Source organism: Anarrhichthys ocellatus, unplaced genomic scaffold, assembly GCF_004355925.1.
Source record: "Anarrhichthys ocellatus isolate YVR2014 unplaced genomic scaffold, GSC_Weel_1.0 scaffold23, whole genome shotgun sequence".
NCBI classification, from domain to species: Eukaryota; Metazoa; Chordata; class Actinopteri; order Perciformes; family Anarhichadidae; genus Anarrhichthys; species Anarrhichthys ocellatus.
Genome location: NW_022280053.1, coordinates 1,037,712 through 1,062,282, shown reverse-complemented (window position 1 = coordinate 1,062,282; position 24,571 = coordinate 1,037,712). Strand labels below are relative to the sequence as shown.

The window sequence follows — 24,571 nt, the reverse complement described above, 5'->3', positions numbered from 1 at the left end:
TAAGCGATAAAGAGCAAAAGAGGACAGTTGGTTCCGAGCATGTTCTCATGCAATGATGGCATTCAGGAACATTGACCTTGTTCCGTAAAAGAATGTTCACTGCTTTTTCGCCGCGTAATATTCACACTCTGTGTGATGACAAAAGCAACCGTTTAAAAACAAAACAACCCTGGTGTGCAAAGCCCTGAAGAATATATGAAGGATTAAAGGACTTACAGCTCGGCCGCATCTGTAAAAACTTCTCCATGCATTTATTATCAGTACACCCGACTACGGTTACGCTGTCTTTACTCCCTAAAGAAACTTTTAGACAGCTGCACCTAAATCAAAACAAGAAAGTTCCACTTCAGTTTGTAAACATGGAGAAACAGCGTTCAGGTTTTATGAATCATATATTTGGAAGAAACTCCCTCTCTTTTAAATAAGGTTGGAGACTTTCCTGTAAAGCAAATAATTCATTTCTTACACGGCACTGACACTTCTTATTCTTGTGTATTGTATATCTGTTTCAGCTTGTTTTTATGATCTCTTGGCACTTTAATGTCCGATCTATTATGTGGTTCTTTTGCATTTCGTCTCGATGTAAGATACTTTGAATTGCCTCTTTACTGAAATGTGCTTGTTACGTGTGGCCCTGCATGTCCTGTACCTTGTCTTTAGTCTTTAGTTCTCCCCCCCCCCGATCTCTTTTGCTGGTGCTCTCCCTCCCCCCTTACCTTCTTTTGTAGGAGTGGAGCACCTGAAATCAATCAATCATTAGAGAGAAGAAGGACTGGAGGAGTCCTGTGTGGCAGAGAAACAGAGGTCAACCAGCTGACAGCACAGTTCTCCCAGAATGTTTCCCCCCAGCATGGGTTAAAGTGTTGGGTTTTTGCAACTTTAGCTTGTTACTTTGGTTTGGGCTGGAGACCTCCAGTAGTGCAGGAATTGTTTTTTGTTTGGTTCAGTCTAAGCTGGGCTGGGTGCGACGGACTCTGTGGCTCAGTCGCTGTCCCATCTTTTGTTCTTTTTGGCTGGGATCTCCAACCATTTTGTTTGTTTGCTTTTAACTTTGAATATGGTTACTTAAAAAAAAAAAATTAAAAATAGGTTTCCCCTTGTACAGACCCTTTTACAGCCTAGATAGTTACTTTATTAATCCCATCATGTGATGTTCAGATGTCAAAACCTGGACAACTCCCAGACTAGACCTGTCAATCACAAGGTTGCTTGGCCCTAAAGCATACACTTTAATAATATTGCACTCTAAATGGACCATAATGTACTAAATGAACATCATGCTGTATTGAAGAAGACTTGAAACTAGAGATTGAGACCATAAACTCATGTTTACAATGTTTACTGAGGTAATAAATCAAGAGAGAAGTAGAGTCATTTTCTCATAGACTTCTACACAATCTCCCTGCTGGCCATTTGAAAGAATGCTGCGTCACAATTCTAAGCTTATTGACCAACCATGCGTTATTTGACACGTTTGTGTCAGAATGTGTTGAGTCCTTATAGCTGCGGCCATGGTTCAAATCCAACCCGCGGCCCTGTGCTGCATGATGTCCCTGCTCTCTCAATACAGTCTCAATCGGTCCTATCTAATAATAAGGCAACAAACATGATCGTAACACCACACCCAGAACGCACATTTTTAATCCAACACAAATGGCAGAGTCAAATGTGTGACTTGGAAAGTTCAGTGAGTGTATTTATAATTTGAGTATCTGAAAGCAGATCCACCCGGGGCTGTTCTGGAGATGAATATTAAACGTCCAGTTTAAAGATATATCTGACAGAAAGAACCTCAAATGCATGTTTGGATATCTAGATAGGACGCGTTTTGCTCGACAAAGGCTCATTGTGTTCGTTTTAAGATTTCTCTGCACACTAGTAGCCAGTCACGATTTAATGCAGCTTTAAAATGTATTGATTATAAACAGATTCAATCAAGCAGAACACCACAGTTTCTGTGCTGATAATATGCTAAAGGAAAGAATGGAAGAAGACTGTATGATGACATGTTTCAGAATCACATGGCAAACTTCTGCTAGGGACAATGCACAAAGAACAATATCTTGACATCTTCTCGATAAGACAGCTATGACAGAATCTTAAAAAACAGTTTAACGTTTCCTCAAATCATCCTCTTCAATTCTATAGAGTATAACAATGGCCTTACTTGTACTCCATGGTACTGTGCTGTAGCCACATTGCTGTGTGGAAACTAATGAGGTCAGTTCATGTTAGCGTTCATGACACACATGGCAAAGTGTTTTTTCACAATGCCGAATTGTTCTTAAGGTGCTGCGCAACTAAATTCTTTAAAAAATGGAAGGTTGTTTTAACAAATTGCTCTTCACTGAGCTAATCCCCTTCCATCATGGCTCCTGTGAGACATTACGTATTCGTATTCTAAAGGAATGAGAGCCTTCAGGTTTACTTCTTTTGGTCTGCCCGAGAGTAACACCTTCCTTTTCGCATCCCTTTTATTACGACTCTATTGTCTCGGATAACTTTAGAGGAATATTCAAAGCATTTTCATTTTTCAGTGTCACAACATATAATTCATGTACTGCACACATTCATCCATCAATGTCAAGCAGTAGATCACTTTAATTGATACAGGTTCAGCAGCAGGTGCGCTTGATGCGTTGAATAATAGTTGGCCCTGGAACTGACACGTCAATGTTACATAATTGCACCAGTGCCGTCCCTGTAATGACGCGTCTACGGGTCTGCAGTGAAAATAGGCCGGTTGCCATTTTGTAGACACGTGTGGTGCGGAAAAGACAAAACTAGAAGATTGCCATCCATAGTAGTACTTCATCGAAATGAAAAGGGATCAACATGTAATTGTGGGGCTGTGGAAGCAAATAAACACAGACCATGTAATAAGCAAATTGCTAATTGATTTGACCGACCTGAAATGATGCAATGACTGTAAACCATTTTTACCATATTTATTATCCCAAGCTCAGCAAATAAAATCTGTGTCTTCAATCTCAGGTTCACTATTTTTCAAGTCTGACTTCAAACACATCGTAATCTCATCCCCACTCGTCTCATTTCGCAGCTTGGGCAGAAGCCCCTGTCATCACTAAGGACACCAGGTGGAGTGTCATAGTTTGATGAGCTGGTTTAGTGTTGTAGAAAGTGAAGCATGGGTCCTGACCAAGCGCAGAGTGGGACGAGTTGGGATCACAATGCTTTGGTTTGATCAATTCACCAGCTCTCCCTCCCTCCCTCAAAAGACTTATGGGTCTTAAGTCTACGTCTGTGCTTTGAGAGTCTAATAAAGACGTGAATGGATTCACATTGATGTTGGATAAAAGCCCAGAGTGAGAACAGGTTGGTTATGGTTAGTGAAACGCTATCCTTTTTCCTTCATTCCTCCAACTGTCAAACAAAGAAAGCCATAATTGGTGCTGGCAGATGGAAAGCTATTTTTAGAAGTACCTGGTAATAATGCTAAATTATATTTGCAGATGATCCAGTTATTTCCTGATCTGAAAACTTCTTTATGCATTTTAAAACTTCATAAAAGGGCTACTGAAGGGCTATACAACCATTTTTTTTAAATAACACTTTTTGCATTTTTTATTATTTAACATCAATTCAGTTTTTTAAGGAATCTGTTTACATTGCATTGCTTTTAATGGATTATTTGCATTCAAACATCTGTCTTCATTATTTGATAAGATTAGTTAAGTTATTCCCAAAAGCTTTTTTAAATATTTTTCTCTCTATCCATTTGTGCTGATTTATGCCTTGTCCTGCAACCAGTGTCTTATTATTACAATATTCAACGCACTCTATTAAATCACTTTGCATTATATATATGTAAAGTATACTATTTTTCGTGCATCAGATTGCTCATCACGCATTCAGATGACTATGATATTCATCGACCACATTCCAATGAGGAAACTTTCACCTTCATCGACTTAACCGTGATGAGCCGCATTGAAAAGAAAACATCCCAGATTCCTCTTTCGCCCTCAGCAGACCTGCTCGTTTGACAAATGATGTTTTGCACTGTGACTGGAGCGCATGTTTGTTTTCAGAATGGTAATTTTTGGATTTGGTCACATGAACAGAAAGACAAATGGGATAATTAAGCATCTGGACAGCTTTATTGATGTTCACACGCAGGCGTCTTAAAAGCCGGTGCTTCTGTCTTACAAAGGCGGAGAGCGGCAACTATAGAAGGTTTGAAGTTTTTAGGTTGTCATGCTTTCACTTTATGTTTTGTTTTCTATATTTCAAAAATCATTGTGTGACGACCCCCTGCCCTTCCCTGTCAATCTGTCATTTGCCATGTTTTCCAGATAGCTGTTGGCAGGGCATCGTTAGGGTCAACTGGGAACACCTGGGCCTGTTGTTACCAGTCTATAAAGTCCTGGCTGCTGCTACAGCGCTCTATCTTTGTCGCCTTTCATGCTCCTGCTGCAATTATTTGCATTTCATTTGTTTGGTTTTGTTCTGTTGCCTTTGGCCAACTTTGATTTTGCCAGTCACACACACTACTCTGATAGTTGTTTACGCCTCTCAAATACCTTTCTCATCATTATCTATGGAATTTGCATATAGCGAGGAGGATGTTAACATTCCCCATCATCATGACTCTTGATCATGGGTTTAACAACAGTATACTGAATGTGATTCAGCAAACCACAGGTTAACTTGTTTTTCAAGTTAAGCTTTTCAAGTGCTGTTGTGGAAAAAAAATATTATCTGCTAAGATGTGTTTGAAAGTTTCGGTAGCAACACATAAGTTCATAATTCATTAAGGACTTTCAATTCAACTGCATTACATCAGTTGTTCCGTGTGTCCAATGAAGTAATCTGAAGTATCACATTATCTCCTCTCAGACATAGCTGTCTGAGGCGTGGCCCCTGTTTGTCGTTTTTCTTTGACGTACTAATCCTGTTGTCATTGTGTCGGGATCTGTTTGCTATTTTATGAAGACGACACTCATCGCAATGAACGGCTTCAATTTGAAATGCAAGCATGCATGTGTGGGTGGGCTATAAAAACAAGCAAAGTCACACTCCACAGTGGTGTGTCTGTTGGGACGGCACAGACAACTTTCAGCACTTTGTATTTCTAATAGCATTGTTAGCACATGAAAAACCAGTGTACCATATACAGGAATAGAAAAATAGTGTTTGGTATGTTATGTTGACATTGGTGTTCATGTGTTAGATTACTAATGAATATACACAGTACAGTGCTGTGCAGAGAACACAATGTCTCATTGGTTTATGAAAGGAACATTGATCGGCTGATATTAACAAAAGGTGTTGAGAGAGTGTGTTGGCACTGGTGATCTTTTAGAATAGCTAAGAGAAATTAATCTTAATACTGCTTACAAATGAAATGTTTCAGGACCCACAAATAATACCAAGATTTACAAATGTGTTTAATGAGTTGTGAGTATTTTAAGGAGTTGAAGAGTGCATTTTTAAATTCCACAAACCAACACTAACCAATTCGAACAAATGCAAAAATATTTTACAAATATCAAGCAACCTGAATAAGTAAATATTCTACAAATCCAACTTCACGTTCATTAATCCAATATGATTCGTTATTAAAAGCTTCCTTTAAATCATTTTTTTTTGTATTTAAGTGTGGAGTTTCCGTAAAAAGGTCTCTGCTTACATTCAGCGGAATGAGTCCTTAAAGTCTGAATATTTTCCTACCTGTGAAACCAGCATTGCTAGCATCGATGTTGACGCTACGAATGTCGCTGTTTCTTTTGTCTTCATTAGTTGTAGTTCTTTAAGATGATCAGATGCGTGATCAAACTTTCTGCCCTTCAGTTCATGTAGCGCCTCATAAGGCACTGTTCTAACCACATGCCTTAAAGGAACTGCGTATTACATATAGGGGAACTAATTGGCGTAAATGAAATACAATATTCATAACTATGTTTTAATCAGTGCATAATCACTGGAAAATAAGAATCGTTACATTTTTGTTAGCTTAGAAAAAGCTATTTTCGGGAAGCGGGACTTCTTCCACGGAGTCCACCATTTTAGATTAGATTAGATTAGATTAAATTAGAAAACTGTATTAATCCCCAGTGGGGAAACTCATCTGCCACCAAATAAACTCATACAGACAACAATAGACATAAAAACACATTACAACAAATAAATAACACCATTAACCATTTGAGACATGAATATCATCAGTAAGATACTGAATCTAAAAGTGTTCATTAAAACATCTGTCCGCTGCTATAGAACAAAAGACCTTCTGAGTCGTTCAGTAGAACACTGAGGCATCCTCAGCCGCTCACTGAATGAGCTTCTGAGTCCATTAAAAACACAGTGCGATGGATGGCCTTCAAAATACACACTCATTCTCAAGTGAGTCCGGGGTGAGGCCAATCACTGAGCCAGCCTTTCTGATCATCTCATTGATCCTATTTTTATCATCCACATTGATGCATAGTGTCTGAGATTTTTACTGTGTCTTACACTCACTGCCACTCTGAACTAAAAAAATTGAATAACTAAATAAGTCATTGGAATCATCTAAGTGAGTCTGACACAGAAAACAGGAAACCACACAGCAGGTGATAAGCAGGGTAATCCCATAAGGTGTGTGCAACATGAGGTTTCCTGGTGCGTGCATCGTGTTTAGCGGAGTAGTATTACAGGACCTTGTTGTTGCAGACTGAAAATATGCACTGAAAAATTGGCCACCCTGTTGGAATGTGAGACAGTGGAGGAGATAGTACATCAAGGAAATGACATTCAAATGAGCATGAAAACAATGTGCCTTTCTTTTAATTCCTTCACTATACTGTCATTTAGTCCATGTATCATGCAACCAGTGCAGCCAGTTACTGGGATCGTAACATGTTTTATTCTCCAGTAAAAAGTTGTAAATGGATGTTTGTTTTGCAACAAGATGAACATGAATTGCACTTTCTGGTTATTAGAATTTGGTCAACGCACTGAGAAAGCATGCCAGGAACTCTGTTTAGTTTTAGTGAAATGTTGAACTGCATTGGTCAAAACACAAGCAGAGTAAATGCTGTGCTTTATTATCAGGCCCTCTAATCTACCAATGCTTTACTTGTGTGAATTCCTGACAATACTACTCAGTGGTTAAAGGGTTGAAGTGTCATTACCTCGCCACACAGTGGAGCTGTGGCTCAAACCTTCATATTTCTTTGCCTGCACTGAAATGCCATGTGCTGAATATGGCATTTCATATTCTTCGTGTTTAATCTGAAATGAAAACCTGCTACCCATATGTGTACATGTTTTTTTGTTATAATCAATATTGTGGCCTGCACATGTTGACAGTGATCTGAGGTAGGCAACAAACAAATGTGTCAACCATGGAGAGGGTTCTCAGCTTGGTATTACTCTTGCAGTTGATGTTGCTGATTTCCTCTTCTGGTCATAGATAGCATTTTTCATTTCTGCCATGTTTCTACCTCAGCACCCATAGCAGACTGACTTTAATGCATAGGAAATGAAGAGCGAATACAGATTTCCTCTGAAGTTATGCTTTTTAAATTTTTTTTAAATCAACAGACCCTGCCATATTCGTAATGGAACTTTTTCACCAAAAAGACGGTTGAACCTCAATTTAGTTCTATGGCGACAGCTGTAAAAACAAAAAGCAAAATCCTGCTGCTCTGCATCTCGTTCTCTGCGAGTCAACGGGCAGGTTAATTATAATTTCAGAGGCAAATGCTTAGATTGACAATAGATATGTCTGGTGAACTGCTGCAAAGGTCATGCCAAAGAGGGACTCCAAATGTCAAACACCCGTCTCTGAAGTTTAAGCCTTTGTAACATCTGACGTGTTGATATTCTCTTCCAGACACCAAAAATGTCATTACTGATGTTTTGATGCAGAATATGCGTTTGCTTCTCCGATGGTAATTGATCATTGATGGACGTCTGCGGAAGATATGAACTTCAGATGTGCACGTGCATGTGTGCGTGTGTGTGCTGTGTTGTATAATGGTCGGGGAAGCGTTATTTTGAGCAAATACCCCTGACCTTTTTTGCCCTCAGTGCCCTTTCAAACCAAGATCGAATTTCTAGCAGTGATAACCACCTGAGGCACTATAAACCAAAAGGGGCATAGCAACAGTTTGGAGGAAATTTATAACGTAGCAAATGTCACTATTTGCATGAGTCTCAAAGGCAACGCTTTGAAAATATATAGATCAATCTTTTTCTATTTTTAGAAAATGTTATCCCTAGGGGCTTGCCTTAATGGGATAATGGCAACGTCATCCATACCAGACAAATGACTAAAGAGAAAAATAGCTGCTGACCATCAATTTTGATGACATCAACCTAACCCTAACCCACCTATGAAAGCCTATCTTACGATCTATAACGAGCCCTTTAAATAGAAAAAAAAATGCTGTACCTTTTGACTTTACACCAACAGTGTGCCGGACCAAACCTAATTTTAAGACCAACACGCCAATGGGCGCACAGATGAGCGCAAGCTACTTAAACAAAGTGGGCGTTTGGCATGACAATGACAACTACGTCAGTTCGGAAACTCGCTTCGCGCCAGGTGTAAAATAGGCCTCTGTGTGTTTTAGACCTTCAGAGTCTCTGATGGAGAGAGGCAAGTTGCTGCATGCATCGATGGCAGAATGTGGTAAGTGGTGACAGCAGAGCTTCAGTTGTGGAACTGTCGGAGGTCTTCCTGAAATGTTTGGAAGCAGAAACACAAATGATATCGAACTAGACAAAACAGACCACATGTCTGCGTGGTTTAGCTGCTCTTGGCAGTCTAAAAATCCAAGAAACAGTTGTTGACAATCAAAAGATAATAAGGAATTTTTCCGCCACATATCGAACCTCTCAGTGGTGAATCTGTATAGACTTTACACAGCAGTGGACCTATGAGAAGTTGCTTACTGGAGATGTAAATATTGCTAAAAATCATTGCAAGTCAGAATATATTCATATTTTATTATTATATCTACATACATATATATATATATATATATATAATAGACAAGATCACACTGTTACATGTTACATGTGAAAATGTCATAAGACTAGATATCTTCATGATTATTGATTGATGGCTTAAGCGATCTAAAAGCTGATTTTAGCTAAAGAGATATGTGAAAACAAAAAAGGTTTTCCTCAACAGCAAAAGATATAATTGTTAGGCAAGGACGTCGTTCAGTGGTGCTCATGCATCTCCGTTGGTTGTCATACTGGAAAGTTTGAACCTTTTCTCTTCCTCCTTCTGCGTCTCTTTGACTTCTCCTTCTAAATGGTATCCAACCATGAGCTGGTAAATCAGCACACCCACCACTGAGCCCAAGAAGGGTGCACAGATGGGCACAAAGAACCAGTAGGTGTTTGCTCTGGAAGAGAATAAATGGGGAAAAAACTGTAATGCATGTTGTCATTTTACATTTTTTATTCAATTCTCTTATACTGTAGCAGGCCTTAATAAAATATGAGTGCATAGCAGAAGTTACAGAGATGCAGTGTTACGGGTCAGAGAGCATGTGAACCATGTCAATATAGAGAAACTCCAATTTAAATATATTTAAAGGTGCAGTGCACCGATTTCACACATTAAGTTTGGTTTACTCATCGGGAGGAGAACTACTGCTTGTCTTCTGTGGCCTCTGTGGCATTATGGGAAATGTAGTGTCCACTGTTTTTGGTGCTTTAATCTATAGGGCTTCTAAGGACATCTTGGCCTCTGCTACTTTAATATTGATTTAAAAAAATATATTGTTTCTTGTGATTTCCCACTCATAAAAGCACAATGCTAAATTGCTACAATATTTCCAGTTTCACTTGTGCTGTATGATTCTGCCTCCACAAAGCAATTCTGCATGTCTTTGTTCATATCAGCCACAAAACAAAAGAAAAACACATTACGAAACGCAATCACATGCATTGCAAATTACATGTATTTTTGTATTAATTTGTATTTCTACTGTGCGTTTTGGTGGAAATGTTTGATGTTTCAGACACGCTAAACTGCACTTACCTCGTTGTCAATATAAAAGTTAACAATGTGAATTAAAACAAAACTACTTTTCGTTTCTTCTTGGTGAGGTTTAGGAAAAGATTTTGGTTTGAGTTAAAAACGTACCAGAAATATGGTAATAACTCATGCATTTTGGTTTCTCATAGAACATGACACGAAGAGCAGTCTCCTGGGTGAAAGTCCTGTGGTTGTTTGACTAATCTACACAACTTCCATTCTATGTGGACTACGTCACTATTTATACCCCCCCCGACCTCCTCCTTTAGTCTCGTCATAAATACTACGGCCACTAGAGGTCCACGACTTCTTCTTGTATTCGTATATAGATGAACAAAGGTGTGACTAGTCGACAGCCTGATGAACCTACTAGAGTGTAACAGGCGCCTTCTAACCCATATCTTTGAGGCTGATAACTACTGATAACTCCCATTCTATTGGCTGATAACGTTCAAAGCGGATGCACCGTGATATCCCTGCAGTTCAATACTGTGCTATACTCACGTGAAAACCTCTCCACCCCAGCCCGCAAGAGCCGTGAAGATGCGTGGCCCCAGGTCCCTGGCTGGGTTGACGGCATAGCCAGAGTTGAAGCCCATCGAGAGGCCGATGACCAGCACCACGAAGCCAACAGTGAAGGGCTCCAGACCTCGAGGGACTGGATTGTTGTTTGGATCAACTATGGCCAGGATGCACGCGATCAATGCAGCTGTTCCAATAATCTGAGGACCAGTGCAGGGAGAATGATCGATTCATGATTTTTGCTACATTTATTTCATGTGATCCTTCATTATTTTCATTGAAAGGACAATATTCCTGCTGATGCATGAACAATCAATTGAATTGCCTGAATAAAATGTGGGCATTGTACATTTCTGCAAACCAAGGATGCATTGAAACTCAACATTTCTAAACCAAACATAGGTTGCATATCATTGAATCATTTCTAGATACGCAAATATCAACGTTGTAGAGTTTTAACTGCTTGTTATGCTTTCGGTGTTTCAAAACTAAATTACGTTTCGGTTTAGTTAAAGATCACGGTTTGGGTGCTAATTTGAAGCTAATTTGTTAATAATAAGTTATGTCAAAAGTAACATCATCCAAGAGGAAATACTTTCCCTCGAAACATATTTGAAAAACGGGGTGTGGAAATATGGGAACACAATTTCGAGGAGACCTGGCTTTAATCCCTCAAAACTCAATCTTGTGAATGCAATTGCTTCATGATTCCTGTGTGGTTTAATCACCTCTAAGAAGTTGTGATATTCACAGGGCATTTGTTCTGCAGAAGTTGGCAAGCTGTCAAACTGGAAACTTCTCTTGAAGGAAAATAAATGTGAAATCGGGAAATCTTGTCAACTTTTTCATCAGAAAACAGCACATAACTCCCGTTGTCCATTTAAAGTATCCTGACATCATTGGATAGAAGCACCACAAGGAGAGCTCAGAGAAACAGGGGGTTCTCTTCAATTAGCAGGATTGCATCGTCATCACAGGTCTGGACTTGACAGTCGATATTGTATAGAATATGACCCCATATGCTGTGGCATGTCAGGACCTACATGATGCGCTGCAGCGGCAGCGCTGGCTGGTGGCCACCCTGGCCTGCACATGTACTGCAGTTCTTGTGAGATTGCATTGCAGCACGCAGGAAGTGCTGTTTCAGAGCCAACGGGGGTCTTGAAAGGGTAAACTGACAAAGTCAACAGCTAGTTGATAGTCTTCCCATCTGTTAGAGCACAGATAATACGAGCAAATTGCGGTGGCAGAAGCTCCTCGCGTGTTGTCAATAGATTGTTTACTTGCATTTCTGTCTGCTCAGACAAACTAGCAAACTTCTCACACCTGTTATAGGAACAAAAGCTATGTTTGAGATACCTGTCGCCGTCACCAGCAGGATTATTTGCGTTGTATCTGCATTGTCCAGATTTTTGATGCACAGTGTGTCATTTTACGCACAGGGTACCTTCATTAATTATTTGAATCTTCCGACAGAGCGGGATCTAATCATCTGTTTTAGCTGTTCCACACAGATTCCAAGTTTAGACAATCATATCAAATGGATAGTGACACTGTCCTCATTAGACCGTGTGCTGCTCTTAAATGGTTAAAGAGGATGACAGGAGCTGACGTTTTGGGATTTACTATTAAGCCATTACTGGAGTGCCATATTTCCATGTAATATTTCCAAGCAATAACAGTTTGGGGCTCCAGCAGTGGAGCCATGCATGTCCCACGCCGTGAAATGTCCAGTACACTTTGTCTTCAATGAACGTCACTCAGCCATGTTTTTCAATCAGCCGTCTCTTGGAAGACGAGGTCTATTCAGCTCCACCAGACATGCGTCACTGTGACTTCAAGCATCTATTTAAGTCTGTGATTGTGTTCTTATTTTACTTTAACATATATAATTGAGGCTGTTGCCTAACACAACAGAGAATAGTCTCTGTGCTTCAACTTGTACAATCACTTTAGCTGGAGTGTATGGCCTCTGAGAGGGAGCGTGCTGCTTTTAAGATGCAGCCGCCTTGTACACTGAGTAGAAGTGAAATGCTTAAAGAAAATCACTGTTACCTGATCAAAGATTCCGTTAACCAAGGTGAGATGTTTGGATGGATATGTGGCAAAAATCCCAGCAGTGGCATTGGTCCCCACCACAATCAGCTCCCCGGGGCTAAAGTCCCATAATGCATCTGGTGGGGAGAATGTACAAACCAGTTAGTGTACCACCGAGTAGACAACAGTCCTGATTTGTCTAAGGAGTACAGTTATGTGTCCTGTTAAACATCTGTTTTAATCTGATTCTTCCTCTTCAGTGTCACGCACCAATATACATGCCGAAGACAATCGCTGCGCCCAGAAAGGCTCCCAGAGTCTGGAAGAAGAAGAACAGTGGGAACTTCCTCCAAGGCTCTCTCCCAAGTAAACACAGCGAGAAGGTCACCGCTGGGTTCAGATGACCACCTAAAGATGAGGAAAAATATGTAAAAATGTTCATACATCTATGATCAGATTCTATGTGACTCAACCCAGGAAAACAAAAACACATGGAGGCTGTTTTATCTCTACTGCATCCAACATACCCCCCCCTTTCCTCAGTGAGACAGAAGACAGCTGTAGTCCTACTGTACTGTCTCAGTAAAGTCTTGTTTGGATGAAAGGTCTCTGTGACACAAATTAAATTGGAGGGAAAGATTCCGAAAAAGTATCCCTTTTTTTCTAACCTTGAAGGTGGAAATAACTGCTCTGATGGCACACTCGTGTGGGCGCCTCGCTTCTCTTCACACCTTAATCGTGTCAGGGTAGGAGCTATCTAATTATAAGAGCTTATTTTCTCAGCTGCAATGTGTGTTAGAGGGGGACAGCCTCATTATAAAGGCGTTGGAGAAGTGAGTATAAGTGAAAGTGAGTATGAGTGAACTGCGGAACCCTTTGTAGTGCTGCATGCTTTTGACAGAGGATACTGTGATTGAGGATCGACTCTCTCACTTTCCTTTCAATTACAGACCACATTAGTTTTCAAGTTCAGGGGTAAGTGCCCCCCTCCTTCTGTCTGTTGCGTCTCTTTTAAACTTTGCATTCCTCCGTCCTCTGCCTCCCGTTCTGCTTCCCCTGCTGCCTCCTAGCTGTCATTCTTCAGGCAAACACATCAGTGGGGTAAATACTGCGTTTCAAATAACTGCCAGTTCACCCTTTGCTGATATGCAGTGTCTGTCAAGCCATCAATAAAAATGACTCCCTGTTATGCTGATGTAAGTTGAATTTAAAAAAAAGCAGAGTCTTGCGGAAATACTCTGAATGACAGTGATGCTAATGACTGTAGCTGTATTTTACTTGATGAAGATAAAGTTTTCTTCTCTTTTTGCTCAGTCAACCCTTTGTTGGCATTGGCCGGTATGTATAAATGTATATTAATAATGATAGTTGCAAAATCAACCCCTTTAACTATGTTTTCTTTTCTTCTAACCTCTTTCAAATGTATAGAAAAGGCATTGAAGTGGTGGATCTGTTCTCCACAAACTGGGCTTGCACATTTAATGAACGTGACAAAACACGTGATTGACCACAAAGCCTTTGTTATTACACCAAATAAGGAAACATTACATGCGTTGTATGTTTTTATGGGCTATGTAAGAAATGTTTGTGTGCCTAAAAGACATTTGCTGACAGTTTCTCATAAGTAAATCAAAATAGAGGATCAGTAACCCTTCAAATACACTGCAGCATATCCTCACCTGAGATCTGCCCACTCACAAGGATGCCCAGTGTTGCAGCAAAACCAAAAGCACAGTTGACGGTGAGGAACGTGCCATGGGAGCCTCTGCTCAGAACCAGCTGTGCTACTGCACCACAACCGAACATCTGGATAGAGGAGGGGGGGGCGACACTTCAGACAATCAGCCTGGAATTATTTGCTGGACACATCTAGCTTTTATGCCTTTCAGAAATTTACAAACCATCCACTTTTTTTTTTTTTTTTGAGGTCCAACCTAGAAATATGCAGTGAAGTTGAAAAAGACACACCGTGAGATTAAGTTCTTTTTGTAGACAGACAGTAGTAGAACACCTTCAAAGAGAAAAATAAGTCAGTGGCCTGACCCCGGGTCAGGTGTCAGCTGAGTCTTGCTTTCGGTCGTATCCAGGGTGTGTCTCTTTGACCTATAGGTCATGTGTATGTTACGGATGGCCTTTGTGTGGCACTATTGATGCCGACAACAATCTGACTCCCCCCGCCAGACCTTCCTCCACGGAGGGCCAGCTCTGACCACCGGGGGGGGGACCATGCTGCCAGCGGAGTGAAAGGTCTCCTGGAATTAACAGATCAGTCACAGCTGGGCAGCAGAATAACAAATGGCCCGGCGTTTCACCGTCGGTGCCCTTTCCTGATATTTGTGTTGTCCGTGGGTTACCGTGAGAAGCAGAGGGACTCGGGTTGTTTTGCACGGACTAAAACACATTGTGCTTTAATTTAAAACAGTATCGTGGCTTACCTCGAGTGTCGAAACAGCTTTCTGTGGGGACTGCAGCTGCTGTATGAAGTCTTGTATCATTAGCAAAGAATAAGGATATAAGATAATATGGTTTTGTGTTAAGTAACAGGAGATAATTAATGAAGGTGTTAAAGTAATAGGGAATATAGCTGGAGTTATCCAGTGTTTCTTTGCTTCATCGACATCTCTGAAAGCAATAATTGAATGAGAGGAAAGCAGCAGTTAAGCTTCCTTTACCTTTTAGCACTAGTTTAAAACTCGCCTTTGAAAAATGTATTTAACAAAATGTAACAAAAAAAATGTATTTATTATGTGCTAACAAAAAGCTAAACTCTTGCCAGACACCACAACACCCTCCACCTCTTTCTCTACACAAACATGTTGGACGAGGAGACAGAATCCCCGGGGAATTTTCAAAAGGTCTTTTTTTCTCTTTTCCTCACGTTGAAGCTGCTGGAAAGCTTCAGAATATCTATCTTAGTGAGAAAATCTTGCAACCTGTGAACCGTTTCTCACGATGTGCTTTGCTCGCCTTATCACGTCTTTAATTGTCGGTTGGATTCATTGGATTGTTGAATCACACAAATGGCATACACTTACTCCACGATGAATGCTCTTTTTTCTTTTTACATATCTGACATCTTCTCAGACAGATTCAGTCATTTTATTACATCTCTATATGCTCTGCACTGGACTTAATATTTGTTTTACTTTTTGTAACAAGTGGGTCATCTACACACGCAGGTATTAGTCACGGTTATTTGTTGTGGTGGAGATGTTTAGTTTACCGAAACGCCAAACTAGCTCACGGTTCAAATATACGTTTAAAGTCGTTGTATATTTTAAGTGAAAAATAGCATAGTATGACAAAAACAATAAAATAATAAGCATGCAAACTGTTATGTTAATCATGCAAATATTACAGATGCTTCTTTGAGTGTAACCAAAGGTAAAACGATTTCCCCCCCCGTTTCCTAAATGGCACAACAGCACGGCTTGCATTCCCGTTCAATTTCATTTAATTGAACGGTAGCAGACAACATCTGAAAAACATGTATTCAATTTTAAATTGAGGTAACAACTAGTTTGTACCGAGTACACATCTGGCAATTTAGTCTATTGTCCTTGTTCACAATGATCCACTCAGCACTCACTCGCGACACACTCTTTACTCACCACCAGAATTAAGGTTCCCAGGCACTCTGCCAGGGCCTGGCGGAGGAGCGCATGTCGGATCAGAAAGGTCCCTGCCAGTTTCTCCAAAATGTCTCTTTGGTTTCCCATGATGCAGTTATCATGAGATTACCTTAAGGTCGGCTCTGTAGTCTGACATCCAATGTGAGTCTGTGGCTGTGCATCAGCTTTTAGGGGTCTCCCTTGGATCCCTCCCTTTGGACTCCCTGCCACTCCCAAACACATTTACACCCATCTCTTCCTCACAGTGTCTATGGCTGCTGAACTGCTGCTTACTGACTTACTTTCAGCATTTCTCTCACCACAGTGCAGACAAACATGACAAATGAAGCTATAAAGTTGCACATTTACTCTTGTAGCTAACGGATGGTTGTTTTTCCTCCGTTTCCTGCCCTACTTTAAAATTACACCCAATTAAAATGCAAGTCTGTCTGTACATAATTGTGCACATTCATCAAGCAAAGGACTTCATCCTGAGGGATGTGGGATGACGAAGGCCCTCTCCCAAACCGATCCCTCTTCACTAGCCCTGCACAAGCTGCGGAAGACACTCCACATCACAGAGGAAGGTGTACACGGTCAGGTACACTGTGGGGCGCACAAAACGCTCTCCACCGTAAGTAGGAAACATCCTTCACCATGGATACTGATAGATGCCGTGCTTAAGCAGCTGTTAGAGCTATTTCGTTATGTCTCGCTGTAAATGAACTACTTCCTGTGTGGAATGTGGGCTTGAAACGTTGCACTGTACCTAATATGATAATATACGCATGGAGAGTGTCGATTCTTTTGGACTGGGTTGTTGTTTCGCTAAATGCAAAGCATTTTCAAAATAATGACAATGTGTAGCAGTCCTTCATTCCTTTGTACTTGCTGTAATTTCCCTTTTCCCAATTCATTTTATGCCGGCCTTAAACCTTTGGCGACTTTTCAAGAGATTTTTCGCTTTGATTGCACTTCGATTCAGACAACGAAACAGGTAATTTAGGTTTAGGAAAAACATCATGAAAAGATAAAATAACTACGTAAACAACTTCACATAATGTTGTCAGAGTAGTGTAGGTCTATTGGAGAATAGCAGAGACGGTGCATAAACAAAGGGTGTCTCCCATGTGTTTTCTGACCACGGATCGGAAAGCCAAAGCAGGAAAAGTTAACAGTAAGTTTGAAAAGCACGTCACAAACATCAACGTAACCTCAAAAATAACTCAACAACACTTTGGGACATGAACAACGTCTTATGGCACCTCTCACCCGGTTGAAAGTCCTGTGTTTGTTTGAAACATCCTTCTGCTTTGTTTCAGTCCTCATACTACGTCATCACACTCCCGGAGCATTTTCTCTGAGCGTCTCATAATGACGTGAATGAGTTTACATTGTAGTTACTTGTGCTTTTGGTCTTTTTCTCATCTTAACGTTCTGATAAAATCAAACAGGTTTGATATTATCGTATGTTTTTTTGTCTTGACTCATGCAGATAGTGAGGACCAATGACATAAACGTTGTCCACAGGCTGGACTGTCTCCAGCTCATCCTATAAAGGTGAGGGTATTATATTATATTATATTATATTAACGCACTCCTGCAGCGAGCGGCGTCCTCCAGCCGGCTCCACACCTACTGAGCTGAGCTGTCGGCAGAAGAGCCATTCACTGTGATTACTCTGAGTAGTGTGCATGGCAATGAATTACAATATGATATCTTTGAATATGTTTCCCACTTTGGTTGTGTACTTGGTACAAACTAGTTATTAACTCAATTTAGTTGCTTTTTAGATATAAAGTTGCTGAGAGTGTGTGAAACACCAGGTAGACAGTAAACACGGAGGTCAAAGTCTCGGTTCTCTTGGACTGTGGAGGAGAAAGGAGAAAGTGTTAAGAGTTACGGAGTGAACTAGAATGCCTCTTCTTGTGTCACTGCACACTCAAGGGCAGCTGTGGCCAAAAGCTGCTTCTGTTTCCGCTCCATTGTTCAACAGTTTTTCTTCTTGTAAGTTTCCACCAGGAGCAGGGTGTGAAATAATCTCAAAAGAAATGCAGTTTTTAGACTCTTGGTCTTTTCAAAGTCTTTTAAACGTCTTGTAGTGTGTGTGGTACGCATTAGCTGAATGTTACAATTCCCCTGAGTAGATTAGAGGATAATTCAGATCACCTGTTGCGCAGGGCGTGGGGGCCGGCTCCTAATTAAATATTGAGAGCAGCTTGGTGCATTTCACCTCTCAGCCAATCAGAGTGGGACATCGCCCTTTCTTTAGTGCTTAAGAGAGGTCAGGAATTGCACACTCATGGCATTCTGATCCTCCCTTCTCTTAATGCAAACCTCATTTCAGCAGATGTTGTCAGAATGGAAACTCTTTAAACTCTTTCGAGACTTAGTCGCTGTCTTAGCTTTTCTAAATTGCTGTGATGACACCAGTCAGGGCAAATTATCAGGCTTTTCCCACCACAGTCGACCGCTTTTTCCCCAAAAATGTCTTTTTTTTTTTCCCCACTATGTTGTATCAGGTGTACTGCTGCATACAAAACCTTCTTGGCATATTTCCACCTCACTTGAGTCATTATCAGTTCAGACTGAAGACCACAAGCAGCTCGGGGCTACATTAGCTGCTACTACCAAAACCTATTACCTCTGATCAAACTGTCAGCGGTTGAGAAGCATTGTGGGTAATACAGGTTTTGACAAGGAAGAGAGATGTATGAAATAATGGAAGACTATATCTCTGATTCCGCTACATCGATTTAGATTTTTAAACTGTCCATCGATCGTGAGTCTGACAGTGTTGTGGAAGTGGAAAGCTAAATCGGTGCAGTACAGTTTAGATTGTGCTCACATAGCACAAATCCTCAATAAAGCTGTGCTCAAATTACCACAAAGTAACACGACACAAAGTGAACATGAACGCATGTATATATTCTGCGGTGTGCACTGCAGTTGGGAGTTTGGAGGCAACAGATTATATAAACACAGAGAGGGCTGGAAATAAGCATCCAATTTCAAATAATCCGCCCGTGTACATCATGGTTACCTGTGGAGAACATTGGGGTTGGTGGTGATGAAGGTTGAGCTTGACCTTGCAACTAATTTCTTTGATTTTACACGATTAAATTGTTGAACATTCAGTTATGAAATTACCTTGTCAGTTTTAATCTACTAGGAAAGCAGGAATAAAGCCCAAAGAAGTGTTTACCCAAAGACGTTTCACCTTGCTGTAACATTCAGCCATTCAGTGTGTGTGTGTGTGTGTGTGCACTTGCATTTGTTCAAGCAGGCTAATGCAAGTGTTATCATTATCTCGGAGTGCACCGCAATTAGGCTGTTCACATCTCGTGCTTGGCTCAGCGTATTAGTGCGATGGGAATGGCCAGAGGAGAGAGCGTTGATGGTTTATCGTAGAGGTTAGTTAAAATCGGACTGACTTGCTGTTTTGGAACAATGCAGAGAACGACCTCCATAATAATCCCAATTAACATATTTATTCAAATACTGATTTATTTAGAGATGAAGCGATTTACCTGAGATTGTTTTCCTGACCACTGTTTTCACACTGTGCTCTCTCGTGAGACTGCTGCCTTTTGTTTATCTTGTGTTCTGGAATAAGGGGCATATGAGTAATTTAGATTTTCAACAACCAAAGCAAAATGATATCCCCCCCCTGATAGAACTTCAGTGAAGTCACAAGCGAGTACGCCTTAATTGGTCCGGGGGCCTTCCCCACTTCTGACCCCCCTACTCCCAGCCCAGTGCCCTTGCTCAGACAACTTCACTTTGATCAAAGTATACACCTGTAAAGCTTTGTGACGCCAAATCGGGCCAGAGTGTAATGTAAAGTGTAATGTATCGCCTTCATTTTGATCTGAACTACACGTTTGTATAATTCTATGACTGCATCTTGTACGCCTCTGAGGTAGTCCCTGCTACAGCGGGTGTACTAGGTCCACATTTTGTCATGAGGATAGACACACACACACACACACACACACACACACACACACACACACACACACACACACACACAATAGCTAATTATCATGGAAGAGTTTTCTTTATTTTTGAGCAGCTCACTCACAAAAATAATCAGCGAAGCACACTGTCCTCCATCAGGACATATAAGACACAGCATGTCCCAACCAGCAGGCTGTCAGTTCTACTACAATGCTGGGTTTGTTTAGCTGGAGCCTCATGCGCGCGAGATAAATTGATTTTTAAAACACAAATCACAGCGATGCTCACTCTGGTTACCCCAGTGATGCTTCGGTCGTACTGATTACAGTTGTTTGTCTCCCCGTTATTGACCTTCCACCACCACCCACAGTGAGGGCAGGGTTAATCTTGTTTTTGCACTTTAAAATGTAACACTAATGCTGATTTATATTTAATATCCCTTAGCTGGATTCATAATGCATTAAGTTGCGTTCAGTGGACAGAAAAGACAATATATTGCTCTTTGTAAGACAACGTTTGCCATGTTTCAGGAGTGGATGGCGCTGCGTGTTTATGGGGATGAGTTAGAAGAGACAATGAACAGGTATGTTATTTACATTGACGTGATTATGCATGGTGTCCTCTAGCGCTTCACCTGAATAAAATTACTTTCCGTTATCGGGGGATTGTATGAAAATTTACGGCTAGAAGGTGCTCAGTGTGTGTGGACACAGTCAGGAGAGGCACTGCATTAGCATAACATCAGTGTGAAGCTTACATCCCCGAATGGCGCTGATCAGTATTCCTACTGTCATATAAGTGTGGCACTCAGAATGTAAAACATACAGGTATCTGGTAATACCACCAATCAGCCAGGTCTATATACGCTGCAGTCACACTAATGGTATTTCAGAGAAATATGAAAATTCACCTGTCCACAAGGGTAAATAATGACCGAGCACAGGCTGGTAAAGGGGATGCCCACTGTACTCTTCAAGTTACTAAAAAGGTCCTTTCAGCCCATTGTTCCATAGCAATATAAAGACATGCGAAGATTAGGCAAATTAGTCCGCTGGCGTATGAAAAGGCAACATGACATGAGACGAAGCTGCAGGTGGTCGCGTGGGTAAGCACACCCTGCAGCGTGCAGTTCAGCGTTCCCGGCAGTTTCATCTATAACATGATAAAAAACATAAAACTTGGGTTTTGTCTCGCTGTGACATTTACTGCTGCATATTATTTACTGATGCAAGTTGGAAGTAAAGAATGAAATGCTGAGGAAGATACTGATACTAGGGCTGTCGCAGTGAAAGAATGTCCCCTGCAGTGATGATTGGCTCAACAGCGCAGTATGTGGTATTATTGCCGTTTTTGTTTTCATATATCCTGATTTTCGTATTATGCAGATGATACGGAATGATCACAATGAATATCCGTAAAAGTAAAAAGGAGAGAAGTTGCTCAGGGTGAAGGGAAGGCTGAAGCAAATAGGAGAGAGGACGGACCCGTCGATTTATGTGCATTCATTTATCCTCCATTGTTGTTCACATAAAGGCTTTTTTAGCCTTTATGTAAAATGTGATGGCTGGTCTTTGTGGTATCCACCCCTCCTCCGTTGTGATTGGACGGTTGGGTGAAGAGTCTTTCTTACAGCTGAAAACAGTGTTGTTTTTGTTAGCCCATGAAAAGTTGACCTCATTTACAAGACAGTGGTGAAAAACTGCGAGTCCAAAAGCAATTGGAAAGGGGATAAAAAAGTAGTTGTACCTTAATTAATATATAAAACAATAAGTAAGCAGCACATTCACATATTCCCTGATCATCATTGCTGCATATCAAATATAGTAGACATATCATTTTAACTAATAGGAGCGACCGCAGAGAGTTGAATAGAATTGGATATGATAATGTGAAGAATATGAGGGTCTACAGCACGTTAGTGTTGAATCATGGTCCATGTATAACACCTCCCAGAAGCACTTTACTATATGTGCTGCAGGTAAGTGACCTAACTAATTTCCATTACTCTCCCATAGGCTGCATATTACAGTATGCATGTATAATGCAGACAATGATTTGCAACTCATGCAGAATGCAATCAGAGAATAGCCGAAGCAATGCCTTTGCCGTACCATGTAAAGCATGTTCGGCATGTTAGAATCATGTGGTAGGTGAATTATTATGGTCAGCACAGTGGGAAAAAACCCATTCATATAGCGATTTAAACATGCCGCATCAGTGCATGTTTGCTGCATAGCAACTTTTCAGAAAAGCAGCATATACTCATGAGCAGAGAGCGTACTGACCTTTTATATGATAAGCTGATGGCAGTCAGTCTCCATTCAGAAAAAGGGAATGGGGTAAAGCCCTCGTGCTTCCAGCTCTTCTGTTGTTGTTGTTTTGTGGTATGAGTTGGAGGAAGGGAAACTACAGTTAACTGGCAGTTACTTGTAATCCATTGCAATATTTAGGTGATTATTTAAAACTTTTGTAATCTATATTTTTATAATATCTACTCTACAAACCTACTGTACACTACACGCTCAGCCTGTATAATTCCCTCAGGAGTTGGTAGAGACCAAGAAACGGAGCTAAAAGAGTGGACTTACATTTGACGTGTTCACCATATCGACTTAAAAGGTTATGAGTGTGCGTCAGCGTTTTGTTAACAGCTTGTTCCTGCTCCCACCAAGTGGCCAAGAAAATTGACATTGCAGGTTTAACAAATACAGTCCATGTTTTATTTGACCAAATAACAAAAAAAAAACACATTTTAATGTCATTAGAGTATATTTTTTCTCTCCAGTCATATGCATGACCACACATGTTGAGCTATGATAATGGTCACAATTTGGCCCCATATATCGAAGATCTGAGGTGCATCTATCCAACGCTGGGAGAACGAAGCAACCACGTAGACAGAAATATTAATTTAGGTGGGCCAATGTGTAAGAACCAAGGTGAGCTAAGGGGTCCCGATCAAAGTTCCCCCCCCAGAGACAAAATTTTGACCGAAAGGCCAAATTTGTTGACCTTTTTAATGAGATTGCTTACCTGATTGTAAACATGCTGTTACGGAGAATTAGGCTTATTGTGCATTTTAGCCCACACTGCCAATAACGATTAATATTCAAAACCACGCCTCTTCTTGACTGATCAGAACTTTTGTAATTAAGAATCATTAGACCTTGTTTATTTTCTAATTATCTATTGACACCGTGGATGTCCCCTGTCTGTGCAATCAATGCAACTCTTCTTGTGCTTTGTCATCAATTATTTTGCTAATATTTGGCATTCACTGAACAGGACTCTCCGCTCTCTACTGCAAGGACACAGACTCTCAGCTGAGCGCGCGCACGCACACACACACACACACACACACACGCTTGTATAGAGCATGTGGGGGAGACTTGTTTCTCTATCATCATGCTTGCTTTGTTTTTAAATGTAGCCTAGTGGTCGTAAAATGTACACGCACAGTGAATCACAGCCATTCTATTGGAATCTAGGCTTAGTCGTCTGATTGGCCGGCAGCCGGCGCTTATGGAAAACTCTCAGCAGTACTCAGTACTTAGCACGTTAGCATTTTATCATGTATATGAACTTATTTATTGTTGAGATCACAATATTGGTATTATTTATGTATTCTTGTTTATTTACTTGTTTTTTTTCCTACCTGTTTTTTGCCTACTTTTCATTCGGCCCTCGCGGGATGAATCAATAGATTTTCATCTATTTAAGTCATTTGGCCTGTGCATTGAAAGTACTGTACTGTAAGGGCAGCAGGCAGTAGAGTGCTATGACAGTGCAGGTTACGCAGCTTCTGTGAGTTTCCACTTTAGAAGAAGTCAGCCAGCTTTCTGTGCCACTGCTGACACATTTTAACGGACACCTGGCTGCAACTACAAAGGAATGATGGAACAGCAGGGCAGACCTGTGTCAGTTCTTTTCTTTTTTTTTTATCCTGTGAAGTATAAGAAGTCCTCTTGCGGTCAATTAAAGGACATTACATTAGGCATCATGCATGATTTATTGTCTGATGTATATGCAGAAACAATGTTTTATTAAAGGTTTTCCACTTTGCTTTTGTTGCTGAATCATTTACTTCGATATGACAGAAAAGCTATTATAGCAACCTATTATTAAATGGACTTGTGAATACATTTATGTGTATTTTTATGTTTTTAATGTTTTACCACATAGTAATAAAGCTCTAGCGAAAGTTCAGTGAGGAAGACTATTATTTTGTAAGCTAATGCCTGAAGTCTAATTTTCATTCATCCTGGCATACAATCCTCTCACGCATAATTTCTTCACCTGTAGTGTCCTGCTGCCATTGTTTGGGGCTGTCGATCATGATATCAGCTGGTCTCCTCTATCCAATAGCAAAGTAACACACTTTCATCGTCAGCCTTTCATCCTGCTGCTGTCTCTTTTTGGTTCTCTCTTTGCCTTTTGT

The 24,571-nt window shown here is 40.7% G+C and overlaps 1 protein-coding gene across 2 annotated transcripts; it reads right to left on the bottom strand.

The window, feature by feature from the left end:
• Positions 1–1,429: 1,429 nt before the first annotated feature.
• LOC116390421 (aquaporin-3-like) lies at positions 1,430–16,281 on the bottom strand. Of its 2 annotated transcripts, XM_031860116.1 has the most exons (7): positions 16,174–16,281; positions 14,242–14,368; positions 12,833–12,970; positions 12,581–12,699; positions 10,508–10,725; positions 9,228–9,365; positions 1,430–1,442 (listed from the first exon to the last, which is right to left on the bottom strand). In XM_031860116.1, exons 1-7 carry the CDS (start codon positions 16,279–16,281, stop codon positions 1,430–1,432), a joined length of 861 nt encoding a protein of 286 aa, XP_031715976.1. The 2 variants fall into 2 exon arrangements, with proteins under 2 accessions (XP_031715976.1, XP_031715974.1); XM_031860114.1 differs by lacking the exon at positions 1,430–1,442 and having other exon boundaries at positions 9,188–9,365.
• Positions 16,282–24,571: the final 8,290 nt, after the last annotated feature.